This window comes from Lichenostomus cassidix, chromosome 18, assembly GCF_008360975.1.
Source record: "Lichenostomus cassidix isolate B80296 chromosome 18, HeHo_3.0, whole genome shotgun sequence".
Taxonomy (NCBI): domain Eukaryota; kingdom Metazoa; phylum Chordata; class Aves; order Passeriformes; family Meliphagidae; genus Lichenostomus; species Lichenostomus cassidix.
In genome coordinates this window covers 8,351,119-8,377,534 of record NC_139498.1, presented here as the reverse complement: position 1 = coordinate 8,377,534, position 26,416 = coordinate 8,351,119, and the positions used below count along the sequence as shown (strand labels likewise).

The window sequence follows — 26,416 nt, the reverse complement described above, 5'->3', positions numbered from 1 at the left end:
TTTTCAGGTGTTCCATTGCTGTCTGCACAGTGCCATCAAACAGCATGGAAAACACCCTAAGGAGCAAGATCACTGATCTATCTATCTAAATTCTCAGATCTCTTAAGATTCAAAAGCAAAGATCTATGCAGCATCAGAAGCGATGAAATATTGCTGTAGCCTCATGTTAATTCAAGTAGGCCAATAAAACACTTGTACCAAATTGTAAGCAAAGGCTGAAAACACAATCTAGCTGTAAATTAATGGCTCCCCCATGGGAAACCTCAGTTACAGAGTTCCCTGCTCATGTTTTAGCAAGTGCATAAGAAGTATGTAAAGTTGTTGTTTGATATTCCTTACAGAAGTGGTGCTGACCTGCCTCAGAAGGGTCTGGAACAAGTCTGCCTGCGTCAAAAAATGATCCTATGACAGCAGAATATTGATGATGACAACAGGAACATTCCTGAAGCACCAGCAGCAAATACAAACTGAGTAATAAACACATGACCCCATCTGAAATGGTGTTCAGCTTGTTCCCACTCAGAGAGCTGACGTCATGAGAAACTGGGCATTTTTAACCCTGTATTCACAGCAGTTTCTCTAAGGGTATTTAAGAGTTTAGACTGAAAAGAGTGTGCTGAAGTTATTCCACTTCAGCAAATTTTGCTGCAAATGTAAAGGATTCTATTAACAACTTGAAGCTGATCTCACTCCTCCCCTGCATTATTACGCTACAGAAACGGGCGCTAACAGTTGATCACGGATTTTCAAAGGTTCTTGTTTTAGCAGCCAGGATCTCTATTCTTTACATACCAACCACACAACGCTGGTACCCATCAGCAGCAAAAACATGTAGGTTATCTTACAATCATGGCAACGTGCTGTGCTTAATTAAAATTACCTATCTCAAAATCGCAGATTTCTATTGCATTCTCCTCTTTTCTTAAAGGGCAAAATATTTAAACCGGCAAGAAGAAAAAAACCCAGAAACCCAAACAAAACCTACAGAATTTCAATGCAGTAGCCCTGCACAGGCTGCAGGACTGAGAAAGCACTTGGCCTGCAGGCAGGAGTGTAGGCAGCAGTTACTGTAGAAACCGAGCTCTTCCCTGCTTTTCTCTGAGCAAAAGAAAGACACAAAAGAGCTGGAAAACAGCGATCGATGGGAAGCAGCTTATAAAGCTGCTTGTCACATCTGCTGCAGGAAAACCAGACACTAATTCATTAAAACTGCTCATGTAATGCCTCTGGAATTTGAGGCTCCCCAGCCTGTGAATACAAAAGAAACTCCGCCTATGGAAACACTGCATTTTCGGGTGTTTAGCATCTCTGTACACAAAAGCCGTATGCAGAGCCAGGTTGTGTGGTCTCAATCTCTACATTTTCTTCTAAACTATAAAAACAATTTAAAATTTGTCCAAAAGCTTGAGTGCCTCTACCTTTGCCAAACTTCAAACAGCTATTTCGAGTCTCAACAGAGCCTACATACATCACTCTATAACACAACAGCTTCCTGCTTAAAAAACAGAAACAAAACACTTGCAACAGGAACACAGAAATCAATTATTGTTTTGTCTTCCTTCCAGATAACTGCATTTAACCATAAATATGCAAGCTCCAACTTTCTCCATGACAATAAATGCCATTCCAAAACTTTCCATAACGCACAGGATTTACAACCACAGCTGAGGCAAAGCTGACAAACCAAACCCACTCCATCCTTTCCCACCAAGCTGGCTGCTTAGAGGTGCCTGGCACCTCAGCCTCAGTCACAGGGTACTTGTGGGGGTGAAAAAATGCATATGGAAACACTGAGGTTCTAATAATATCAATCAGTGTTTAATAAAAGCTATCAGCAAAGCATACCAAACTGCTGGGAGCCAAACAGACAGTTCTTGGCATCTCACATTCCTTACAATTAAAGCTGTAGGAGGAGTACAGTGAACAAGTGCTGTCATGATGTGTTTTGACGCAAGCATAATCATAAAAAAAGCACTTGTGACTCATACATTACTTTAGTAACAAAAGCCTTCATTTATTACCTCATCACAGACCTGCATTCCATTGCAAAATTATGCCCAAACTTCCCAATCGTTACCAAGAGAGCTCCTACCCACTGAGGCAGTGCTGCACAAGGATTATTCCTGATTTAAGGAAGCAAAGTTTATTTTAGATGGGCTTTTCAAGGCAGAACTCTGCTTCCCAGGGCAGCACAGCCCTTTATTTGACACAGAAATCCATGACTAACTCAGGCCATTGAGGAGTGACAAAAACTGCTTCCTACCAACTCGAACTTTGAGTAGACAGCAGTGTTTAATTTCCCCCCTAAATCTGCCTGTCTGGTCAAAGAACAGGCTTTTTTTAGCCTCCTCTCACACAGCTATGGGCATTAATTAAATTTCACAGCCTACCTAAAGATGTCTGATGTTCAAGAGCCATTCCATATTTGCTTCACTGTGGTGATACTGCTGGGCTGAGTATCTTAACAGAAATCCAGATTGTGTATTATATTCTGAGATTTCTTTTTTTAAACCAAGTACGCTTTCCCGAATGTTTGTTCAAACTACTTTTCAATTTTCCTTCTATTTCCAAATCCCTAAAACTTTTCTACCGAGTGTGCAGACCCTCTAGAAATGCTCTATGCACTGACTGCTCCACAGTGTGACACCAATTTAGGCTCCTTTGTCATCTCTGTGGGCACTCAAGAACCAATCAAGACGCCAAAGAGTCTGAAAAGCCACAAAGTAAAGAAACTAATCTACAACAAGCACGTTGTTATTGGAAAATATCCTTCAAGAAGCACTCCTCCTCCTCCTGAGCTGTTCTGAGACTATGCCAAGTGCTCAAATCGTGGGCTGTGGAAGGGGCAGCAGGAAAGTACAGGAGGATAAAAGCGAAGAAAAACAACAGACATTATTTAACCAGTCAGAGAGTCACGCAAGTGGAAATCTGTCCAGGAATAAAAAATAGACTCAATAAAAGTTTTCATGAGAATACAGGCCAATCATTGTCATGTACTGAAGGAGCACCAGTACAGAGAAGGAGAGGCCACACGAGGCAAGGGATTAATGTCTCCAAGCGCAAACTTGGGCCCATGTTCGTCATCTGTGTCTAGAGTGAGTGAGAAAGGACAGACACTCAATGATGCCCATGACACAGAAGGGAAAAGCCAAAAGTGGTCTGAAGAATCAGGGCTAGGGATGGCTATGTTGCATTGGTTTAAAGGGAGTTTAAGTGTAGACACACACATACATTCCTACTCACTCACACCTCTTCCATATTCAGCAAAATGAAACCCACTCCAAACAAGATCTAGTGAAGTAATGAACAATATAAACCAGGATTCCTGAAGCTCAGGTATCTACCAGGCTCTTTGTAACAAAAGCCTGACCTTGGGGATGTTTCACGGGATACAGGGATGTAACAGCTCAGTGCTTCCAAACAGGGCAGGCTCTCTCTGGCCTCCTGCACCAGCTCTGGTCCCAGTTCCAGTTCTCGTAATTCCAGTTCCCTGCTTCCAGCAGCCACTGGTATCTTCAGCTAATACACCAATTCAGCAGAAAACTACTCAAGTTGAAATGCAGAAGTCTGCTGATGTTTTAGTAAGTTTAAGCCATCTCATAGTCTAATTTGCTTCAAAAAGACATCATGATACCTGAATTTAAAAGCTGTGCTGTACTATACTAAACAAGAAAATGCTTCCAATATGCAACTGTTTGAACCATTCTCTTTGAAAGCTTGAAATTTGAACTAATACAGAAGGATAAGCTTCTAGAACTAATTTCTGGGCTACTTTCAATGCCTTAACCATAATTAAGCCACTGGTGTCCCTTTCATTAGAGAAGACTGACATACTGCACACAGGTCAGCTCGGTAGATCCAGTGGGTTTTGAGCTCCGAGGCACAGCGAAGTTCAGGGATAGCAGCATTCACATGGGAACAGTGTATGCAAAAAAGCCTGAAGTACCAGGAAGAACAGCACCAATACAGGGAGCAGGGAGAGACAGAGTTAGGGAGTTCACCCTGCACACCAAATAATCCCCTTCAAAACCCAAGGGATTGATTTTAAAAGACAAGGCAAAGCTCTTCCTTGATAAAGACTGCTGGAAAAGAGCACTGAAATTTCATCATCTGCCTGCCCATGAAGTATTATTCCCATTTTCAAAAACAGATTAAACAGATCTGTGACTTGGCCAAGCTGTTTTGGCAAATATGCAAGAGAGTTGGGAACAGAACATTTTTTTCCCAACACCCAATCTTTGTTTAAACCATTGGATCATCCCCCAAGTCCTTCTTTTTCTACAACCACTTTAAAAGGCAAAACATCAGGTGAGAGACACCTTTCCTTCAGGAAAAGGGAGATTATTTCATAAAATTAGACTGAAGTACCTCAATCAAGAGTTTGTTGCACAAGAGGAGCTGTTTAAGGAGCACAGAAGTAGTGGCTGTGAAGTCTACATGACTAAAAGTAACACACACACACATATACATCATAAACAATATATCACATCCACCCAAACAGAGCTAAAGGAACTTTCATTTCATCAGTACTTTACTATTATACCATGAAAGCTGCATATTAAATTCATACTTTCTAGTTAAAATCTACACAGTTAAATACTGAAGGGTTTGAAGATGCTAAACTACACAAACCTCATTTCCTATGTATCTGTGAGAAGCAAGATTTTTTCCCCCTTTACTGAACAGAACAAAATTAAAGCAGTATTTCAAGTAATTAAAAAAATAAAGAAGAAAAGGCTAAAATTTATATCTTAATACTGAAAAATACATGGAGAGAAAGGATTCTTCATTTGCTCTCCTTTAGTAATACGGAGTTCCTCATTCCAGATGACAAACAGCTGTCAGGTTACTAAAAGTGTTACTCACTCCTGTCACTTGTCCTGTGCAGATCCACCCGAAAACATCCCCACAACGCATGGCTGGAGGTGCTCAACAGCAAGGGCATATCCTACCCCCTGGTGATACTGAAGGACTCACTTTAAATTTGTTTATCTGTGCTCTATCTACTGTTTTTAATTAACCATTCTCCTACCCTACCCCATACCAATAGAATGAAATTGCAAAAACTTTCACTGGCCAGAAAAAGACAGATCTTTTTTTCTTTTTTTAATAACCAAACTGTTTTAGTGATGAAAATACTATTTTCACTTTTCATTTCTTGTCCTATGTAAATCAAGGGCACTGCTGTACACTATTCAGCTGGGTTTACTCTAACTGCATTCCTGCAGTCAGGGTCAGAATCCACAATAATCGGATCAATCCCACACAACAAAGAACGTGCGATAGACAGTGATGACAAAAGCACCTCGTTCAGTTGTGTGAAACAACCCAATCTGAGCTTTCCTGAGAATAAACCAACCATGTCTCAAGAGCAGTTTCTTTTGGTTTAGCTTCAAATTCCAACCTTTTAAAATTATTATTATTATTATTATTTTGTGATTTAGCTCTTCCGGACCATTGAATTCTCTAAGAACAGAATATCTAAAAGGGAAAAAAAATGGTTCTGGTACATAATACATTGTTTCACTGTGCTTCAACCTCTGGTCATTCTGTGAGACATGCTAGAGCCAAAGCAACTTTGTAGGCAATAACTGACACAGTATCAGTGAAAGACTTCCAGAATAAAAATTGAGCTGACTCTTCCTCCTGACCACACAAACTGATGTAGTTAGGTTTATAAAATGATTGAAATGCTGAAAAAAGCAAGCTGCAGTCAATTCCAGAGAGGTTCTTGCACAGAGGAAATTCCTGCCAAACTGCTTAAGCAATTAAACTTCCTTGGATGAGCAGAAATTTGCAAAGCTTTCCTACACAGAGATAAAGCAAGGTGTCTTACTTTCACCCTCCCTGGAAAAGCAAGTGACGTTTGTCCAAGTCAGGTTTCTCTGGTTTATCAACTGAGCATCTTCCCTCAATGGAACTGTCAAAACTATCATCTAACAAAGATTCCTCCAAATTTCTGTCATGTACAAATATTGATTGCTACAAATTCATTATTTTTTGTAGTGAAATTCCAACGCAGGATTGCATATTTAACAATTTCATCAGTCATAGGATTACTTCAAAATTCCACTGCAGAATCCACTTGTCTGGCAAAGCTGAAGAGATGCAAATGAGTTCAATGCATATGCTGTTGCACAAAGAGAACTGCAAACACTAATTTTCACAGCACTTAAATTAACATGTTTCCATTTACACTTAAGAACCAACTGATATTTGAAAGATTTGGATTTTCAGAAAGATGTGCTGTGTTGAAATGAATGTTAATCCCTAGTTAAAGAAAGTGTTTCCTAATTTCTTGTATGTGTACAGCATTATACTACACTTCTGTCAGTAATGACAAAAAACTTTTATCCTGAGAATACATTTTTTTTTTCAATCCCTGTGTCAGTACAGGAAGCACCACAAAAAAAGTTGCATTTACCATAATAACCCAGGTGGCCCCTAAGTTAAACTTACTAAAAATGTAGAAAAAAATACTACTACAGATTTGGAGTTCTTCTCCCTAGTTTTTAACTCATACATTCCATTATTTTATTATCTTAGAAATATCCATCTGGAAAAGTAAAATACTAATATTCTAAACCCTATTTAAAAAAAAAAAAAAAACAACAAAGTAAAAATGGAGATAACTAAACTATGAATCTAAGAGACATGTTAACAATTCTGGAGGGCTTGGCCTTACCATGGCCTTACCCGGCACTCTAATAAGATGTATACCTTCCCCATATCCAACAACATGCAGGTTTTAATTCAGAAAAGCTAAAAACTAAGATAGCAGACAGACAAAATCAGTCTGTATAAATCTACATTTTTTTAACATCCTTTCTAAAAACAAGAAAAAAAATCGGGATTTTTTTACAAGTTGCCCATTAAATGTTAATTTAATGCACAAGTTTGTTATCTTTTTTAGAGAGAGTCCAAAAGGCACATTAGATATTTTTAAACTACCACGCCTTTAATCATCACCAGGAATCACATCAGGAAGACCTTATAAGCACTAATTAGTTCATTTATAAAATTGTATCTTTCACTCAGTTTCACTCACTCTCCTGAGAAAACACCAGTCAGTTTATATGAAAGTGACCGGAGAATAAGTGACTTTTTCCCAAGAACTGCAAAGGTAACGAGACAGGACACCTTCGTCTGATGCAGAAAGCTTGAAAGACAACATGAAACCTTGAATTCTTCATCACTTTTCAGAAAACAAAACACAAAGACACTACAGAAACTGGTTATTGAATATCTGTGTTTGAAGATACGCCTGTGGTGAACCTCAAAACGAGAAGCACCAACCACACAAACAGTTTGGACCTACTAAATATAGCACCAGCACAGCCTTGTTGCTTTTCCAGTCCAACTTCATTGTCCACACTGGTCTCCTTTCTTAGTCCACAGTTTGTGGATCACATCTGTGACTGTGAACCCAGCACCTCACAGAAGCAGCAACCAGAAGCACTGAGGATCTCTTCAGCGTGAGGAGCAGCGGATGTTAAACTCCTCAGTGATCCAACTGACTAAACCAGCACCAACTGACCCAGCAAAACTGTGTTTAAGAAGAAAATAGCACTCTTTGGGGTTAGTGTGAGAACCTGCCCACAAGGGATCTAGTGGTGCCAGAGCCAGCATAAGGAGGTGGCTGGACCCTTGAGATAGCTTCAGGAATCACAGAGTACAACCTTCCAAGAGGAGACAACTTTCACACTGGCCCACGTTCAACATCTTTATCTGTGGGGATTGAAGGCATTCTCAGGCATCACATGATGCCAAGTTGGGTGGGAATGTTGTCCTGCTGGAGGGCAGGAAGGCTCTGCTGAGGGATCTGGACAGGCGGGATCCATGGGCTGAGACCAATGGCCGTGAGGTTCAAGCAGGCCAAGTGCCAGCTCTGCACCTGGGTCACAACAGCCCCTGCATGATCCAGGCTGGGGCAGAGGGGTGGAAAAGGGCCTGAGGGTGCTGATCAACAACAGCTGAACGTGAGCCCAGCTGTGCCCAGGTGGCCAATGGCACTTGGCCTGTGCCAGCCATGGTGTGGCCACAGCACCAGGGTAGTGCCTGTCCCCTCTGCTGGGCACTGCTGAGGCCCCTCCTCAAACCCTGTGTCCAGTTTTGGGCAGCTCACTACAAGAACAACACTGTGGGGCTGAAGCACATCCAGGGAAGGGAATGGAGCTGGGAAGGGTCTGGAGCACCAGGAGCAGCTGAGGGAGCTGGGAAAGGAGCTCAGCCTGGAGCAAAGGAGGCTCAGGGGGACCTTCTGGCTCTGCACAACTCCTGCCAGGAGGGGACAGCCAGGGGGGGTTGGACACTGCTCCCAGGGAACAGGGACAGGACAAGAGGAAAAAGACTCAAGCTGTGCCACAGGAGGTTTAGGTTGGATATGAGGAACAATTTCTTCACAGGGTGGTTGGTCCCTGGCACAGGCTGCTGAGGGCAGTGGTAGAGTCACCATCCCTGGAGGGATTTAAAAGATGTGTAGTTGTAGCACTTGGGGACATGGGTTAGTGGTAGCCTGGGCAGTGCCAGGTCAATGGTAGGACTCAATGACCTTGAGGATCATTTCCAACTAAAAAATTCTATGATTCTGTGAAATGCTAATAAAACCACTTTATCAATCTTATTAATATCTTCCTATCTGGTAATGGAAAAAGTTGCATTTCTGACTTGACAGAAAACTGATCCCAAGCCTCTCCCCTTCTCTTCCCAGGGATTGTTTTTCAGGCCCACCAGTAAACTAGTATGAGCTGAGCACACAAAGAACACCAGAGCTCACACAGGGCAGGACAGGATGGCTCTTTCAGGTCTAACTCCCAGTTAGTTTGTTTTAAATAACCTAGAAACCAAAGGGTTAGTTACAGTTTATCTGCAGGGCCTGAATTTCATTTAAAGGTATGGTTAAAACAAGGAGAAAGTGCTGCATTGATGAACCTGTACTATTGCATAAATTCCATGTGAAGGTTAAAAAAAATAGGCTTCTAAAAACAGGACCCATGAGCAGGGTATTTCTAATTACTGCAAATGCTTGAAAAATTAAGTTTACCAATACACTTAAAATGAGAAGCAGAAGTCTTCTGCATCAGTGTATCCTTTAACTCAATGCACTTTCAGGAGAAAACTGAATTTAAAAGAATAATCTATATAAAGAAGTATGCAATGCTAAGCCTGTTACCTACAGTGCACACAAATAACTACTAGATGATTCATTCTGAAAAGCTCAGCAAGTCCAATTAATTTTGTGTCAAGTCTGATCCCATCCAAGAGGTAACACTCCCTAAAATATTATGAAACACACAGCCAAGATGCAATATATTTGTATGTACATTAAAGTTTTATCTACTGTTGCTCTCCAGAGCTCCCCAGCCCATCAGTCTGGGTCAGTGCTCACTCAGAGGTTTTCTACCAGAACCCACAGCACAGAGTTGCTGCAAATGAAGAGTCATAAGCAGTCTGGGAACTTGAGCTGTCATCAAAAATCAGTTTAAAATCAGAAAAGGCCTATGGAGTGTCTGCTTCACATCATTTATTTAACCAAAGATGACAAGGGATAAGGGAAGAACTCTGCCATTTCACAGATGTGAAACATGACTGTAAAAAATTGACACAAAGAAGAGATATCACAGCTAACTAATGAATATAGACCAAGTCCCAAAAGATTAAGTGTAAGGTCATTTTATCTCTCAATTACAAGTTGAAAATAATCAGACTGGTCTCCAGTTTCAATGACACTACGACAGGAGTTACCAGAGATGGCATCCTAAGAGAATGAGCACAAACAAAATAGGGGTGGTGGTAAACACAGCAGAGAATTTTAGAAATGCAGAATCAATAGCAAGAGTAGAAAAGAAGATTTAAAAAAAAAAAAGAAAAAAGAAACAAAAGGCTCAGTGCTTGACACTGACAGAGGGGAGAAAACGTCTCAAAAATAAACAGCTTGTAACAAAAAGTAAATAATTCGTGGCCTAGACTGAAGTGGGGGCATGTGCTGGTCATATGTTCAGCGTATGTTACTGGCACCACTCACCAGCATGTTCCATGTTGTAATAGCTTAAACATTTAAAGCTGAAATGTGCTGCCTTCAGGGACGACATGATCTGGGCAGCCCTGACGAAACACACACCACTCCACACGAACACGGGCTAATTTTGGCTCACAGGTTCTTTCTCCATACTCCAAACAATGCTTTCCTTGGCACCAACTCACTTCAAGAGCTTATATTAAAAATAACCAGTGGTAGCGTGAAGCAACTTTTAAAACCAGCAGACTCAGTTTATCTAAGATTACATAAAATGACTACTGTAGTGTTATGTGGCTCCTCGAGGCCACTCTGTGCCTGGATCCAGGCTGTGGCTGAGCTGTGCACACATTTAAACTGCTCAACACCCTCTGAAGCTGCGCACAACTCCTCTGTGCATTCAAAACCTCAAACACAGCAATAGAGAACAAGATGCCACCTGTGGCCCAGATGACAGTGAAATGCAATGGTGGAGTTTTAAGACTTCAAAACACAGGGGGGAAAAAACCTGATTCAGATGGAGCTCAAACATGCAACTTCAAACACCTGCTTTCTGCACCAGCCCCTTCTGCACCCAACCAGTAGCTACTATTAGATCTACTTACTTCTTTTTCAATACCTATCACGTAGTATTTTCATTTTAAATCCCCCAGAGTGATTGCTCTTTCCTTTGTATTTTTGTATTAAATCATTACCCGCACAAGTCAAATCCTGTCTCCATTTAGAACATCTTTAAGAGGGTTATTCTAATGACTTAAAGATGGTGTGAACCATCACAGGTATCTAAGGACCTTTCAGATTTAAAAATAAAAGTCTCCTTCATTCAGTGAAGAACTGGATCAGCCCAACTCCTTGCCCTCTCTGTGTCAGACACTGTCAGTATGTTCTCAGTCAGCAATTTATTTACCACAAAACATCCCTATAAAAACATAGGGCAGCTGTATATATTCTCTTATTTAAATCTCCTGGGGGAAGTTGGAACATGTAGCTCCCACAAAAACAAAACAGTCACAAGAAGGACAAAACTGTGCTGGTGCAACACATCCAGCAACCAGTGCTTCCCTAAGCAGAGCCCAGGGATGTCCCAGCTGAAGTGCAATGTCACTGCAACAGGCTCCCAACCCCCCCGGGACTTACCTATATTTATCTGAGAGTAATTAACCCTGAACTACTTAGACCTTCCAGATAAGGAATTTAACTGGAGGAACAAGAAAACCACCAAACACTGTAATATCAAATGTTGTTGCAAAAAGAACAAATTGCAGAAACAAGAATTTCCTTGGGGATGAGGCACATCAACACCTCTCACTAAAAGAATGGAATCAGAGGAGTATTATGAGAATTACCAAAAACAAACCCTTGCCTTCTCAAGCTTCCCAAACAAAGAGGCCTGGACCACACAATCCTACACTACCATCTCCCAGGTTCATTTCCACAATGGCAGGATTTTTCTTTATCGATTGCAAAAGCTGGAAAAGCCTGGTTTTTACAACCAACATTTTTGATCAAACCACCTTACTCAGTTTTTTCTCCCTGTATTCAAAATCACACTCTCCCACACTAGGGTTATTTTGTATTCTATGTAACCATGCTTTCAAGCTCTTCAGATGAAGTTCAATTATTTTATGGCACACTTTTCAGCAACATTGCATCTAACACAAAGAACACACATACACAAATATGAATAATCTTTCCTTTAGCTACTATTAAGCCAAAATAACTTTAAAACACTACTCCCAAACTTAAATCTCTCACAGAATTTTATTTTATCCTTCTGGCTGAGGGCTGAATTATTTGTACTGAACTGCTTTGACTGATTTGCAAGGCTTGCATGCTTCTTTTCTTTAAAGGCATCAAACCACCCAGTTTGCTGATAGCCCTAGATAAGAGTGAATAACCTCACGTAAGAATCTTGAGTACTTACTAGTCCACAGCAGACCAAACTTATTTATAGCTAAGTAGCAAGCTGGGGTTAGTGATCTCTTCCAGGCTCAACAATCTTCCAACCTCAGAATAACCACCCCATAAAACAAGCAGGGCTGTTTCACTACTGACAGGAAAGTCAACATCTGTGTACGAGGGTGTGCTGGCAGATGAGTGCTCTGGCTGCCTGCACTGCAGCAGACAGCTAAAGCCATTCATAGCAGGCCAAAATTCATGAAGGAAATTTAAAATCTTCATCAGGAGTTGCTTTGAATTTAGCTCATATGTTTAAAATGGAGAAAGATGGAAGGATATGAGTTCTCCCAGCTGTGAATGAGGTTTTTCATTTTATCTTCTGACAGTTTAACAATTAGTGCCAATTTTTTCTATCTGAATCAGGTAATATTCTCTATATCCTATGCAGTTAAGGAAAAACTACTATATGAGATAAATGCATCTTAGATCACCAACAATCTTCAAAAAAGAAAACAGAGAAAGAAACAAAGAAAATATAATCTTTTTTAAAGTTCTAACAGAATTATGGCAGAATCCCAGTTCTAATGAAGTTTTGTTACAGAAAGTCTGGACATTCAAGCAAAAATGAAACACTTCTGGACGAGCCTGCTTTGCTGCTTGCTGCTGTCACCTGCATCTCACCCCACTCCTCTGCTTCCCCACTCACAAGACCCTGAGCAGCTCATTCAGCTCCCAAGAGCTGAAGTCACTGCATGACTGCTCCAACAGCAGCACTCAGCAGAGGCCACCAGTCTTTCAGGAGGCAGGAAAACACTGAAGGGATGCACTGACTGGACAACTATGTAATGAAACAGCAGAGGAACCACACAGCTCTGCAGCTCTCACTAGAGGGGTATTTTGTCTTGCCAGGGCTCACAAGGCATTGCAGCATTGTTACAGGGTTCTGGAATTTGACTGGTAATACAGACTAGTTGCATTTCTCAGCTTTATGGACAGACCAACACCAGGAAAAGGTTTTAAAAACAAAGGCTTGAATTTCAATTCAAGAGGATAAACAAACAACTGAACTCCTGCGGTTTTACCTATTGCATCTCTTTCCGGTGTTGCTCCACGCGCCTATCATGTCAACATTTCAACTGAAACACTGTGGTTTCCAGGTCCAAAATGTCTGTGACGATTATCAATATCTAGAAAGCTGAATGAATAATACTGTACCCAACCACAAACTGTAGAGCCCACCCTACACTCAGACTTCAGCCCTGCATTCATTTCAGAAGCTGCATTCCCAGCAGAGGGGAACCACCTCAAACTGCTGCATTTCCACTTCCACTCTGATGCAGCTGCAGAAGTGGTGAACTTGACAGTATCACTGGAAGTAGGGCTGCATGAGAATGAATTGCATCATTCTACAAGAATCTTACTACCCAATCTAGTAATTTTAATAAAGTTACTTCAGAATATATTGCACACTCTTCAAAGCAGGGTTTTCATAGCATTTGAACACAAAGTTCAGTGTTTGGCTTGCAGCCCCTAATGCTATTAAAAGCAAAAATGTTCAGTAATATGAAAGGGCAGAGAAGACCAAAGCCACCAAACCTCTCTACCTGATAAAAAAAACATCCTGGGTCAGACCTACATGCAAGTGCTTTGGCTGGTTTCTCCAAAGTAAGTGTATCAAGTGATGGACATCTCAGGCAGATCAGACAGAAACATCTGTAGAACATTATGGGAGCCTAACCAAGACACACCCAGGACATTCACACATGTAAGGCAAGAAAACAACTCACTTCCTTGAACACCTCTTTGTTTAATGCATTATTACTGCTTACATCTGTGTAAGTGATAAACAGGGTTTTAACTGATGATCATTTATGTAACTCACTCCTACTAACCTCTGTCAGCATCCAAGTCCACCAAACACTGCACAGAAATGAAGGGTGATATTTGTTATCACTGCTCCTCCTGCAAGTGATGGTCTTCCTGAAATCTGCACCTCATCCCTGCTGGAAGAAGGCTCAGAGTGAGGGTGAGCAGTCAGTTCTATCAGAGCAGGAAGCTAATGCACAGCTACTTCCAAGCCTGCTACCCAAGTAGTTTTGGAAGGCTGGATCAACTCCACTGACTGAATCACTACAAGCACAATTTCCTTCTGATGGCACTCTGGATTTACAATCCTGTATAACAAACCAAAAGCTCTCTCCAAATGACACCTTTGTCTGAGATGTTTCTACGATCTGTCAAGCTAAGGCCCTCAAAAGACAGCACAGGAAATCCAAATCTCATGTGATCTACTTAGCTGCATCGTCAACTTCAGCCGATTTATGTATTTCCTGAAAAAACACTTTGCATTTATGCAGCCCGTGCAAGGGAAGACATGTAAATATCAGTAAAGTTTTTATAATTATCTTCAAAATAATGCCTTTCTTTCAGACAGTTCATAGAATGCTGCACAAACTCTAGTCACTTACTTTTCTGTCTTACAGATAGAGAAGACTTCTTTCTAAGATAAATGGGTTTTATTTTGGGACACACACACTACAAACAAAAACCACACATAAAAATTTTAAAAATACCATCTACCTCCACTGTATCCTTAATGTTCAATTTGCCCTAGAGCTTGTAATTCCACTACTGCACAATAACCACCAACTGGACTAGTGACCTGTGGATTTAGGTAGGAGCCAGGGTGATTTAGTACATGGAATGCAGAGCATACATTAACTCTGTCCTCTGCTACGAGATGATCCACAGCCAAGGAATTCATACCCCTTTTTCCTTCACATTTTCTCTGTGTATTCACATTAACAGAAAGATAAAAACAGAGAGACAGAAAGCACAGATTAACCAAAGATATGGCATCCTATCTACTTAGGTTCACTTTTTTTTTTTAAATTTTTTAATTTAACATACTCCTTTACCAAAAAGCATGCTGTCACAAGAACTTTTAGGATTGAAACATTTTTACATGACATTGTGTGGCTAGCACAGGTTTTTCCCACGAGAATTCTTCTTGTGTTTTATAAATAAAGTTTGGATGTTATTGGAACAGTGTCCCAGAACTTGGACGGTGCAGGCCTGGCCAATCAGGCCTGGGGGAAGGCTTCTGACTGACCAATCTGGGTGACTTTTGAAAACTCTATATATATGATGAAATCAAAACAATAAAGGTCATTCCTTCTTGCCACTGAACTGGTGCTTTCATTACTCTGCTAGCTGCTCGACAGCGACATCATTGCAAGGGCTTTTTTAGTACACCAAAATTAGTTTTGGTCTTACACTGTTTTGGAACCTTCTTTTCCTTTCCATCTTTATTTCATATAGCATAACAGCTCTTGTAACTCCAACTCCTTAATATACAATTCCACAAGTCTCAGCCAGCTGACTGTTGCCCAAAGTCTGTACAAGCCCACTACGTACTTCATGCCAGCTCCACTGCCTGCCAGACCTCTCTGTGAGCCACTTCGATGCAACAGCAAAGCACCCAAAAATAGCAAAAAAAGCAGACAGAAGCAGCATATGAACATCTGATGAGCCCCAAGGCCAGCCCAACCTGCAGTGAGAAGCACTGCACAAAACAGGACCTTCCCTCCCCTGCTCCACTGCAGCAGTAATGAAACACTGGATTAGCTCAAATATTCACCAAAATACAGACCATGTTTCCAAAAAGTGAGACTCCAGATCCTTCTGAATCACATTTCCCCAATTAAATATTCAAGTCAGAGATTTCTCATCTTCTATAAGGCTAACACTTGTATTACTTCTCAGCTTCAGCTCTTAAACTTGAGAGGATCTTCATCCCTCCCATCTTTCTTCAAGCTTCCCAGCACACCCTTTCACTTCTCTTCACACTACTACAAACCCCAGAATATCTTGTCCATATTCCAAAGTAAAACGCCTTGGGCCTGTGTCCTCATCTTTACCATGTATTAACTGAATCCTCCTCTTCCATCTTTCGAATCTGTCCAGGGTATGATGCTAAAATCAATCACAGAATATCCTGGGAAGAGACCCACACAGATCCCAGAGACCAACTCCTGGCCCTGCATGTGGCAACTCCAAGAACCCCACTGTGTACCTGAAGCATTTATCCTCTTTACCATTATTTTTACTTACTTCAATAAGCAGTTTGCTCTGGTTCAAATCAGAACTTATTCCCACACAGAGTTTCACATGAGTCAATTCACCCTTCTCTTCACTACGCCTTACTCTTTTAAAAATCTCATTTCTCAGTCTCCTTCCTTGCTCTGCAGGCCTTCAGCACCTGTCTAGAAAGGCCAGAAGATTGCAGTCACCCTAGGAGGGAAATCCTTATGTGTAAGAGCCAGCTTCCATCATTTATCCTTCACAACTAGTTCCCCAGTGTGTTTGCTGCACTGATTGTAACCAATCAGTTTGTCTACTACAGGGGAGTATGAACTATGTGTCTAAGTCCTGTCTGCTCAAGTTATATTCTGTCTAGAACACCCAAACATGTCCAGAGGACAATACAAAGTGCTAAATAATTTTTTCCTATATTCTCAGTCTTAAAAACCAATGAAGAGAACATCAAAACAAACAAGCTAGATAACTGTGTTTATATCTTCATAAATAATAAGACTTTTACCATACGTGTACTGTACACTGTGCTAAGATACCAGCATTTCAGCTATTCCTTTTTGAGGAATCTGTTTCTTCAGAGGAAGTTAAACTACTTTTTCCCAGCTGTGACAGGAAGAAGAGGAAGAAAAGAAGGACAGAAAAGGGTAGGCAAAATATCTGCTCCCATACTGGAACACATCAGTGAAAATAAGAATTTAAAAGTAACTTCTACCAATATATTAATCCATCCACATAATTTCTTAATCAAAACCATGTGTTTGATCTTCATTTAAGTGGTTTAAAAACCTGAATTTAAGTTCAATACAAGGTGTAAAGACCATTTCTATTATACACTACCTTGATTTCTTATCAACACAAGAAATAAGCAGCTTATACCTCATGAGCTGTATCTAAGACTTACTTGAAGAACAGAATTTTTCACAGGATCACTTTATGTTACACAAAAATTATCTTTGAAACTGTACAGTGTAGTCCAATACCAAGACTATGACAAAGTGAACAAAAGCATCAAAATCATCTACATGTGAGAACACTACTGGCAAGTGTAAATAAACAAAGGCCCAACAAGATGTTTGATGCTTTAGAATTTTAATTTAAAACCAAGACAAATATTGACTCTTTGTTAAAACACATAATAAAATGGTCTCTTGCTAAAACCTCATGACAGTTTATTAAAAAAGACTTGCAGAGGAAGTAAAGAAGCTTCAACTTTACCTCTTGTAACCCTAAGCCATGATATGTCACCCAGCCATGCCTGCTCTGCACCTTATCACATCTAACTACAGCAAGGGTTACTTTTTTTTTATCAGCACAAGATGGTGAAATAGAGATCCCACCATTCTTGAGAGTAAACAATCCCAACACAGCTTGATTCAGACCATGACAGTTTATAGCCTCTGGTTTCACACCTGTGTGTGATACATTAGAGAGCCTTTAGAACTCTAATTCAGCCCCATAAAAACAGACCTACACCAACCTAGCCAGCTCACACTCCTTTCGGCTAAACAAACATATTGAACCTCTTATGTCCCCCACTATGTGGGACTTCCTCCAGCCTTCAATTCTTTTTAGCAATCATCCACTTAAATCCTTGAAGTTTTGCAAGATTCTTGAACACAGTTTTGATTCCAGAATGATGGAAAGCTCCAGCACCCATTGCCACTCCCCAGTTTCCACACAGTCATCACATCAGCGCTTTGACACATCATATCAGAACAGGCATCTCAGGATCTCTACAGTCATGGCTTTCACTCTACTGCTACTTTTTGGTTTCCCACCCTATAGTTCTGCCCTGTCTACTTTTCAAGATTACATAGTTTTGGGTTTTTTTAATTGAATGACTATTTTTTGTCCTCATTATTCGTGAGGACAACATTTACAACACTGTAAGCATTTATCAGTAATTGCACTTACTCCAGATCACCACATAAAATCCAGTAGTGATCAGGTATTTCTTATCGCGATTTAGCACTAAGCTGCACATTATTCTAACCAGCCTGTGCATTCCAAAGGTTCTGCCATTGGGAATACAGACAATATTTTTTTCAATATGGGGTTGTAGTTACATGGAGCACTTTATATAGTTATAGCTATCCCCATCCCTGGAGAACCCAAATGGACAAGGTACTGAGCAGTCTGATCTAACACTGAAGTCACTTCTGCTTTCAGCAAGGCTTTGGCTGGAGCTTCCTTCTGTAATTCTTAATGTTCAACCTTAAATTAGCACTGAATTAAAATTAATTCCAGTCAACTTTATACTAATTTTGTTCCACTTCGTAACATTCTGATAATGACAGGACTCTTGGCTTTTTTCTTTATTGTTCTGGTTTTTCAGATGCACAACTCCATATGCATCCTTACCCACAGGAGCTGCCTTGCTGAAGTCAACAGGATTATTTGGATCAGCATGGACAGAAGTGCTTGTCAATCTGCTCATGGTTTTCATTTTGTTTGGTGCACATGGACAAACACAAAGGTGGTGTGTTCATATTAATATTCACCAAGAAACTCTGAAATTTTGAATACTGAAAATTTTCCTCCCACCAGTACTCCAGCACACATGGAGAGGGTGCTTTGTCTAAACTTCTGCTTGGTCATACCTAAGAGGAAAGAGCAGCATGTGCAGGGGCTGCAGCAGAATCACACACACAAACATGAAAAAACAGACTCCAACCATGCACAGACCTTCTTTTGCCCTGTAAAAAAATGATGTGTCACAAAATTACCAAGATTTGCACCAGCTCTGCAAGTGCTCACTGAGTGTAACTCACTGAAGCCACAGCTCCCTTCAGTGATAAAACAGCAGTGATGGAATCTTAACTAGAGAATGGAACATTTATTTCCTATACCATCCAGTGTAGAATAGCTGCAGAATAAATATGGTTCCTCCCCTCCGACTGCTTTATCTAGGTCAAAAAACTCCTTAAAGGCAGGAAGTCGCGGGAAACAAATGTCACAACACATCAACTTTTTATCATGAGAACAAGCAAGGCAGCAGATAAACCCACCACCTTCCCAGTATTTCAGCACAGACAGCAGCTTATTAGTGAACTGTTGTGAAAACTCCTTATAACTGCAAAAGCCATTGCCTCACACCACTGAACAAATATGTAGTTTTCTTAGAAATTGTATTTTCCCTGTATTTTACATAATTTTATATAAGTTAATAGGACTTGAAGAGCTGCTGCATTTATTGAAAAATACAGCAAATGAGAAGCATAATCTTATTTTGAATAGCTCAGGCATGACTGCAAGAAAATCTTTTGCTTTGTCCATGACAATTGCACACTCAAAAAAATAAAGGAAAAAAACCCTCAACAGCAACAGAACTCCTCCGAGCAGAATTATTCTCTAAAACACATCTACCTTCATGAAAGAAAAATATTTATGACAGTGTCCTTACCTAATTATAAGCAAATTAATTGTACACATTTATTTTGAAAAGCAAGAGTGAAAGATTAACTTATTTTCTTTATTAGCTCATTTAACTTACTCCTTTTGCTATTGATTAAGTGTATCTTCCTACTCAAACATGGCACCTTTCTATTTTGATTTAATCAATGCAAAGAATTATTTAATTTGCGTATATCCTACCTCATTATTATAACTGAAGGTAAGAATCTCAAAACTCTTTCAAATGCAGATTCTTGGAACAGACAGTTTTAATACTGACGTTGCACCTTTAAACCAAAATGACACTAATCTTGCTTCTGTCATGGAACTGGAACTTTACAGACTATAAAGAAACAATAAATTTTAAAGATGATTTTCCAGTTTATAGTGTTTCATGTAAGAACACAAAGAATGTACTTACTCCTATAGCTAACTACCGATGTAAGAACATTTGTAAGATCAGTAAAACTGTAGAATTGGGTAAGGATGTTTCAGAAATATATATATCAATCATACCAACAGCAAAAGCATATCGAGTGTGAATTAATCCAAATATAAACTGTTTAAGCTTTACCTCAATCACCTGATTGGTGTCTGACAATTTGCACCACTGCTTTATTAATAATAAAAAAATCACTCAGAAGTTGAGTGCAATTGAGAGGCAAATACAAAAAAAAAGATGACAGAAACAACTGTAACACAAATTATTACTATAGAAACTTCCTGCTCATCTCTACTTTCATTTCAAATCATATGTGCTCTACCTTCTTCCTCCCACGCTCCTTTTCAATCAGATCTGCTTAAGTGAGAACACTGCTTCTACTGAGCTTGACATTTGCAAATCCTACTTTAAAGTAGCCAAAAACCCACCTATAAACACAGCCTCATTGACCTTATTAATCACTGTGGCACAGGACCAGCATCTGCCAGAGACAGTAAAATTTTTGGAGTCTGATTTTGTGAAGTCACAGCCAAGTCCAATGTTTCTTAGTTTTATGCTCTGAGGTAATTTGTAATTGATAGTTTTAAGGCAGCCGGTATGTAACTCCAAAATACACCTCTGAACACAAATCAACCACAAGGTCTCATGAATGTTTCAGGCAGCTGTCGCTCTCATGAGCCACTGTCTCTGTCAAAAGTGGTGTCAAGGAAGGGAGAAAGCAGGTGCCCACATGGCCTGAGGGACTTACAACACCCTGTAAGTATGGACTGCAAGAATACATTAACACAAATTGCTTGAAAAATGCGTTTGGTTTGATTGCTCAAAGTACGTAACAGTTATATTCATAAGAAAACCTCTAGAACATAACCATAACCCAAACCCAAGCAAAGCATGTTCTTTGTTAGCTACCAAGGAACATTACCCAAGGAAATGTTATGATCCTTTCACCTTCACTGTTAAGCCAAACCGCAGATGTTTCCAGTGAGAAATTTCCACGGAGCACATGCACAGTAACAGCTGAACCACACAGACATCACAACTCCACATATAATTTAAATAAGTGCAATTAGATGACAGAAAAGAGTGCAGATACATTTGGGGCTCTTTACAATCTGTTGCACGGTTTCCTGGGCAGGTAACACTGAAACACTCTTTTCCAAAGAGTTTACTCAGGGAGTAGATATACTCGATCCTTGTTCAGAATCGACCAGCTTTCATCAGCAGGAAAACTTCTACTGCTTAAAAGCAGCAATAACCCAAATTTGTGGCTCCAGACTACAAGATCAAATGAAAATTATTGGTTCAGCCCTCTGTATTACCAGGAGCAAAAGCAGGAGAATACAAATAAAATTTTAGTTTTCAGCTGTATAGGCTTGACTTAGGATTAGTCAGTAAATGTTAAGGTAAAGTAAAATGCACTTGACGTGGTTTACTGTAAGAGCGCCCACACTCAGTAATGTAAAGAAGTCTGCAGAATGAATGACAGAATGGGAGAGTTATTTACTGTCTCTTACTATAAAAGAGCTTCAGTTACATCAAATGAAATTACCAGGCGTCAAGTTCAAAAAACTCAGCAAAAAGAGGTATTTTTCCCAACATGGCCTCTAATTACATTGCAGAATTCACTGCCCAAAGACAGTGCGGATAGAAGAGGTTTACCCAAATTCAACTATTAAAAAAGAGAGAGAAAAAGTGCAAACAGTATATTACCTTAACTCAAAAAGAATTGAACTCTGACTTTGGATCCAAAAGAAAAACTAAAGGAAACACAACCACTTGTCTTAATCCATTTCTATGCTCCGTCCTGAGCATCTGCTACTGACCACTTCTGAAGGCAGGTCATGGACTAAATGTGTCTCTGCTCTGACTTAAAAATGCTGTTCTTATGTTCACGGTATCTTGTTTATGAAGCATAAATCTACTTCCACAAAAACAAAACCAAAAGTAATGACTAAAATACAAAATCTATGGGTTTGTCAAAATGAGTAAGACACTGCCTCAGAACAGTCAAGACCAAGATGTCAGGATTTCTGTGAATTCAAATGCCAATACACAAAGCACATCCAAGAACCCCAAAAATCAAAACAAAACAGAAGCACTTCTTCAGTGCAAAGTTGTACCCAGAAGCCTGTCTGTTTTTTCCAGCTGTATCAGTTACATCTGTCTGGAATCTTGCCTCTCCAAAAGCTGTACACAACAGCTCCAGCAACAACCGCTGCTCTGCCCAGCACAAAAGGTATTTTTCCAGCCAAGTACCTCAAAAGCAAATATTGATGTTATGATTTACCTAGCAAAACATCCAATCAATGCTTTCACTGAAGGCAGGGGAAATTCCACAAGCAGCAAATGAAACCAATTAAGAAACATGAACTTTACGAACCGGACAGGGATAGTCTGTGCATCTCAAAGGTAGTTGTAGAAGAATAATTGCACTGCTTTGATCTGGGTGTCTTGAGCAGGAGCCTCTGAAACCTCTTTCATCCCACGTGTCCCATGACATTGACAGGAGAGCTCCTTGCTGGACACAATCAAAAATGGCTCTTTTCTCCCCACCCCCACTTGATTCATCTCACAAGACGACAGCTGGTTTGTACATACACAAGTAGGGATGTGAGTCTGTCAAGAACTGGAAAAACAAAAACACACTTCCCACTGCTATTACCTCCTGCTTGATAACTTCAACATTTGAATTGCCAGTGAGGCTTCCAGGGAAGCATTAAAAATAGCAACCAGAACACTTATCTTAATGCACAGTAATTCCATGTTTCATGACATTTCTATCTGTAGAAAAAAGATGTCTTTATTACAGGTAAGTGTATACTCTAACATTAATAATTTAATTTCCCCAGATGTTTAAAATGTGTGTTTTGCAGGAGACTATCAAGTTGTATTTCTGTTTTTTCCTCCCAAAACCAGGGAATTCATCAACATTATTAATGCAATCATATCTAAACACTGTGCTGAAACAAAAAAAAAGACCATTGACACTGGAACTACATACAATTATCAGTGACAAGTAAATAAAACATTTCAAGTCTGCAAGAGTATTTTACCTGGTGCCATTGTAAGTAACTATTAATTAGACAAAACAGAGATGGATCCTCCATTCTTGGTTTCCAGGATCACTTAAAAACAAACAGAAGGACCAGATCTCCCTGATTTTTTTAAACTTCACCTGCCATTAAAATTTCCGATGATTGTGTAGTCATAGGCAAAGCATATTTGTTACTGGCAACAGAGTAGGATTAAACAACAACAAAAATAGATCTGGTGATTACTTGAGCTGGAGGCTGGCAACCATCAGTCTTGAGCTCACATCAAAACTACTTTCTTTTCCATCACATTTCAACTGTTAATTAACGTTTACATTATACTGAAATAAGTTTGATTCCAGAAGACCACCTTTAGTTTGACCAGTTAAATCTACAACAAAACTCAAGAACAGGACTACAAACAGTATTAGTCATCAGCAATACCCATAAGGACTTCTTAGGAGCAGACAGAACTTTGAATTTGCCTGTGGGCTACTGTTTAAAAAAAAAACCTTTGCAAATAATGAAACTACTATTTCCCCATTCAACCCCAGTAAGACTCGTGTTCAGAAACAGGTTTATTTTTTTAAAAGCAACAAAGTAGCATTGCCCTTAATCACCAACAACTCTGACGCTGTGGACTCTTCCTGCCCTTCAAAGTGACACTCAGACCCCTGCACAGTGACTCCAGCTCCTGGCCAAGGGCACCTTTTATTTACTAGCCTGGATGGCCAATCACACCTACAATCTGTAATCAGGAGATAACGACCTCCAGCAGCTCATGGCTCTGGAAACTGAAGGCTATGTGTGCACAGCCCAAGGAATGGTGTCACCTCTGAACACAGCCCAACTCGAGCAAATGCCAGGTCCTGCACCACCACCCATGTTCACTGGTGAAGAAATTTTAACTACAACACAACTTCCCATCATTGTTCAATAAAAAAGTGAGACAAAAAAATCCTTCTGAATCTTCTTTCCACTTGAGAAGCGACACTGATGGAAAGAACTAAGATAAATTACAAAGCAGTGGACAGCATGAAGAAGCAGTAGTTTTTTCCTCAGGTCTTAAGCATTTAACAAAATGTTACTGACTCAACTACTCTAACTAACTCTAGACTGTTTGCAATCAACATAGATCATACACAATTGTGCTTACAATTAGTATATTCTACCAAAGTACTTACAAAGAAAAAAGCATTTGATCTACAGTTCATAAATGTGTTAGATTAAAATATGGATTAACCACATACTGAATAATTATTAATATTAAAAGCAGAAAGCAAAAATAGAAGTGACAGTTAAAGGTCAAACAAGTCCTCCAACTATATTCAGGATTATACAACTCCACTGACACTGGCACAGTTAAAGCCCTTCAGAATGAGCATTTCCTAGAAAGCAACAAGGTAAGACAATTTGATTTTCACAGAGAAACCAGGTGGGAAAACTAACATTAGGCCGACACAGCATTAAATATACAGCATCAATGTCCTACACACAGTTTAAAAGCTTGCAGGGCATTAAGGCTGTGTCACTGATGACATGTGCTTTATAAAGGTACAGCACTCGTAACGTTTTAGGTATTTCTTAGTCAAGGCAGCTAAAATACACTAAACCAAAACACTTTCACTCTTCCTCCATGTGACTCCTCAGAGCACAAATCACTTATTTACAGTTCAACACACCCTTAAATGTCGTGGGCAGGCCTCACGTATTGCCCTAGAAAATCATTTTGCACAGACAGTTAATGTTTGGTAATGGCAAAGGAATGTATTACCGTTTAAAACCTCTTAATACATTTGTTGTCACGTAACGAAAACATTTTAAAACGTTAAGGCCAGCAGGAGCATTTCACGTGGATGATTCGGTTTACCCGTAAGAATAAACGTTAAAATTAGGCAAAGCAGCAGAAACTACCACCAAAAACAGAACAACCCCCAGAGCACCGAGGGAGAACAACCCCCCAATTCTGCCAAAGCACCGAGGGGGCTACAGGATTCCCCCGGCGCTGATCCTCGACCCAGCCACCCCAGATCCGTGCAGAAACGGCAGGCCGGTTTCCTCTGCCGCCCGTCAACAGCAGTCGGGGTGTACCCGGTTAACAGAACCAGCGCCGGGGTCGCTCCGGCCGGCACCGGGCGCTCCGCGCGGGGCTGCGGCGGGGCGGGCGTGCGGGGGAAGGACACGGCGGAGGGCACAGCGGCCGCGCCGGGCGGTGCCGGTGGAGGCGCGGGCAGGACGGGGCCGCTCCCGCCTGTCACACGCCATGTGCACCCGCGGCCTCCGGCGGGCCCCGCAGCGCCGGCCCCGCGTACTCACACTCGCGGCAGCTGCAGCGGCGGCGCCCCGCGCCGCTGGAACACGCCGTCCACGAACACGCCGTTCTTGCCGAGGCAGCGCAGGTAGAAGTCGCCCCCCGCTCCTCCCGCGGGGTCCCCCTGAGGCGGGGGCGGCGGCCCGTCCGCGCCGGCCGGCGGCGGCGGGGGCGCGGCGGTGAAGATCTCGAGGTGGCGGCGGGAGATGAAGCTGGAGTGGCCCATGCTCACGTCCACCGAGCCCTGCGACGAGTTGCGGCCGATGGTCACCGAGCGCTTCTTCATGAGGTACTCGAACTCCCGGCCCTCGAGCCGCGCCACGGCCGCCGCCGCCGCCGCCGCCATCTTAGCGAGGGACGAGCGAGGCGCGGCCCCGCCCGCACCGGCCCCGCGCCGGCCCCGCACACAGCAGGGAACGGGGCCGCGCACCCGGCCCTGACGCAGCCGCGCGCTGACTGACGGCCCGCCGGGCCAATGCGCGGCCCGCACGCCCATGGGGCTACGGCGGCGCGGCCAATGGCGAGCGGCGCCGGCCCCGCACGTCCGAGTGTCGGCGCACGAGCGCAGGGGCGCGGCCCGGAAAACGCGGAGCGGAGCCGCGCGCGGGGAGCGGGGCGGAGCGCCGGGCCGGGCCGGGCCGGGCAGCACCTACCGCCGCCGGCAGGGAGGGGAGCGAAGGAACGGAGCCGGCTCGGGGAAAGCCGCCCGTGCCGAGCATCGGCCCCTGCACCCCCTGCCCTGCCTCTCGGCCACCTGCGGGAGGCCGCCGGCAGCCTCTGGCAGGGAGCCGGGCCCCGCACCTGCCCTCCGCCAGCAGCGCCCTCGGGAACGGCAGCGAGCGGGGGGATAGGGGTAGAGCCGAGAGTGAAACAAATACGAGTCGACAAATAATGCTAGAGGGTGAGCAAGAACCACTAGGAGAGTGCTGGGTAACTGCTCAAGTTTAGCCTCAAAATACCACAGTATTAACAAATAAAAATAACATTACAAGTTTGATGTCTCATACACATCTGACAGCCTTCTGAGGGTCAGGTTAAACCCAAAGGTAACTCCCCCTTGTCAGAGTTTTGCAACACCCATGGAAAATGGGTACGGTGTCTCAAATGTGCAAGTTCCAGGTAAGGCAGGCTGTATTTGTGCACACACCTCGGCTCAGTCCCAGTTTTGTCAGAGGAACTAGGGCACAAGAAGTGAGCGAGTGACCTGACACGAACACCCAGCCACG

General features: G+C 41.7%; 1 protein-coding gene across 1 annotated transcript in view; it reads right to left on the bottom strand.

The window, feature by feature from the left end:
* Positions 1-25,634, bottom strand: part of FOXK2 (forkhead box K2) — a 47,208-nt gene extending 21,574 nt beyond the window's left edge. Inside the window, exon 1 of the mRNA XM_085077920.1 lies at positions 25,196-25,634. Coding sequence (XP_084934046.1) covers positions 25,196-25,536 — 341 coding nt within the window. The 5' untranslated portion in view covers positions 25,537-25,634. The remainder of the gene's footprint in view (positions 1-25,195) is intronic.
* Positions 25,635-26,416: the final 782 nt, after the last annotated feature.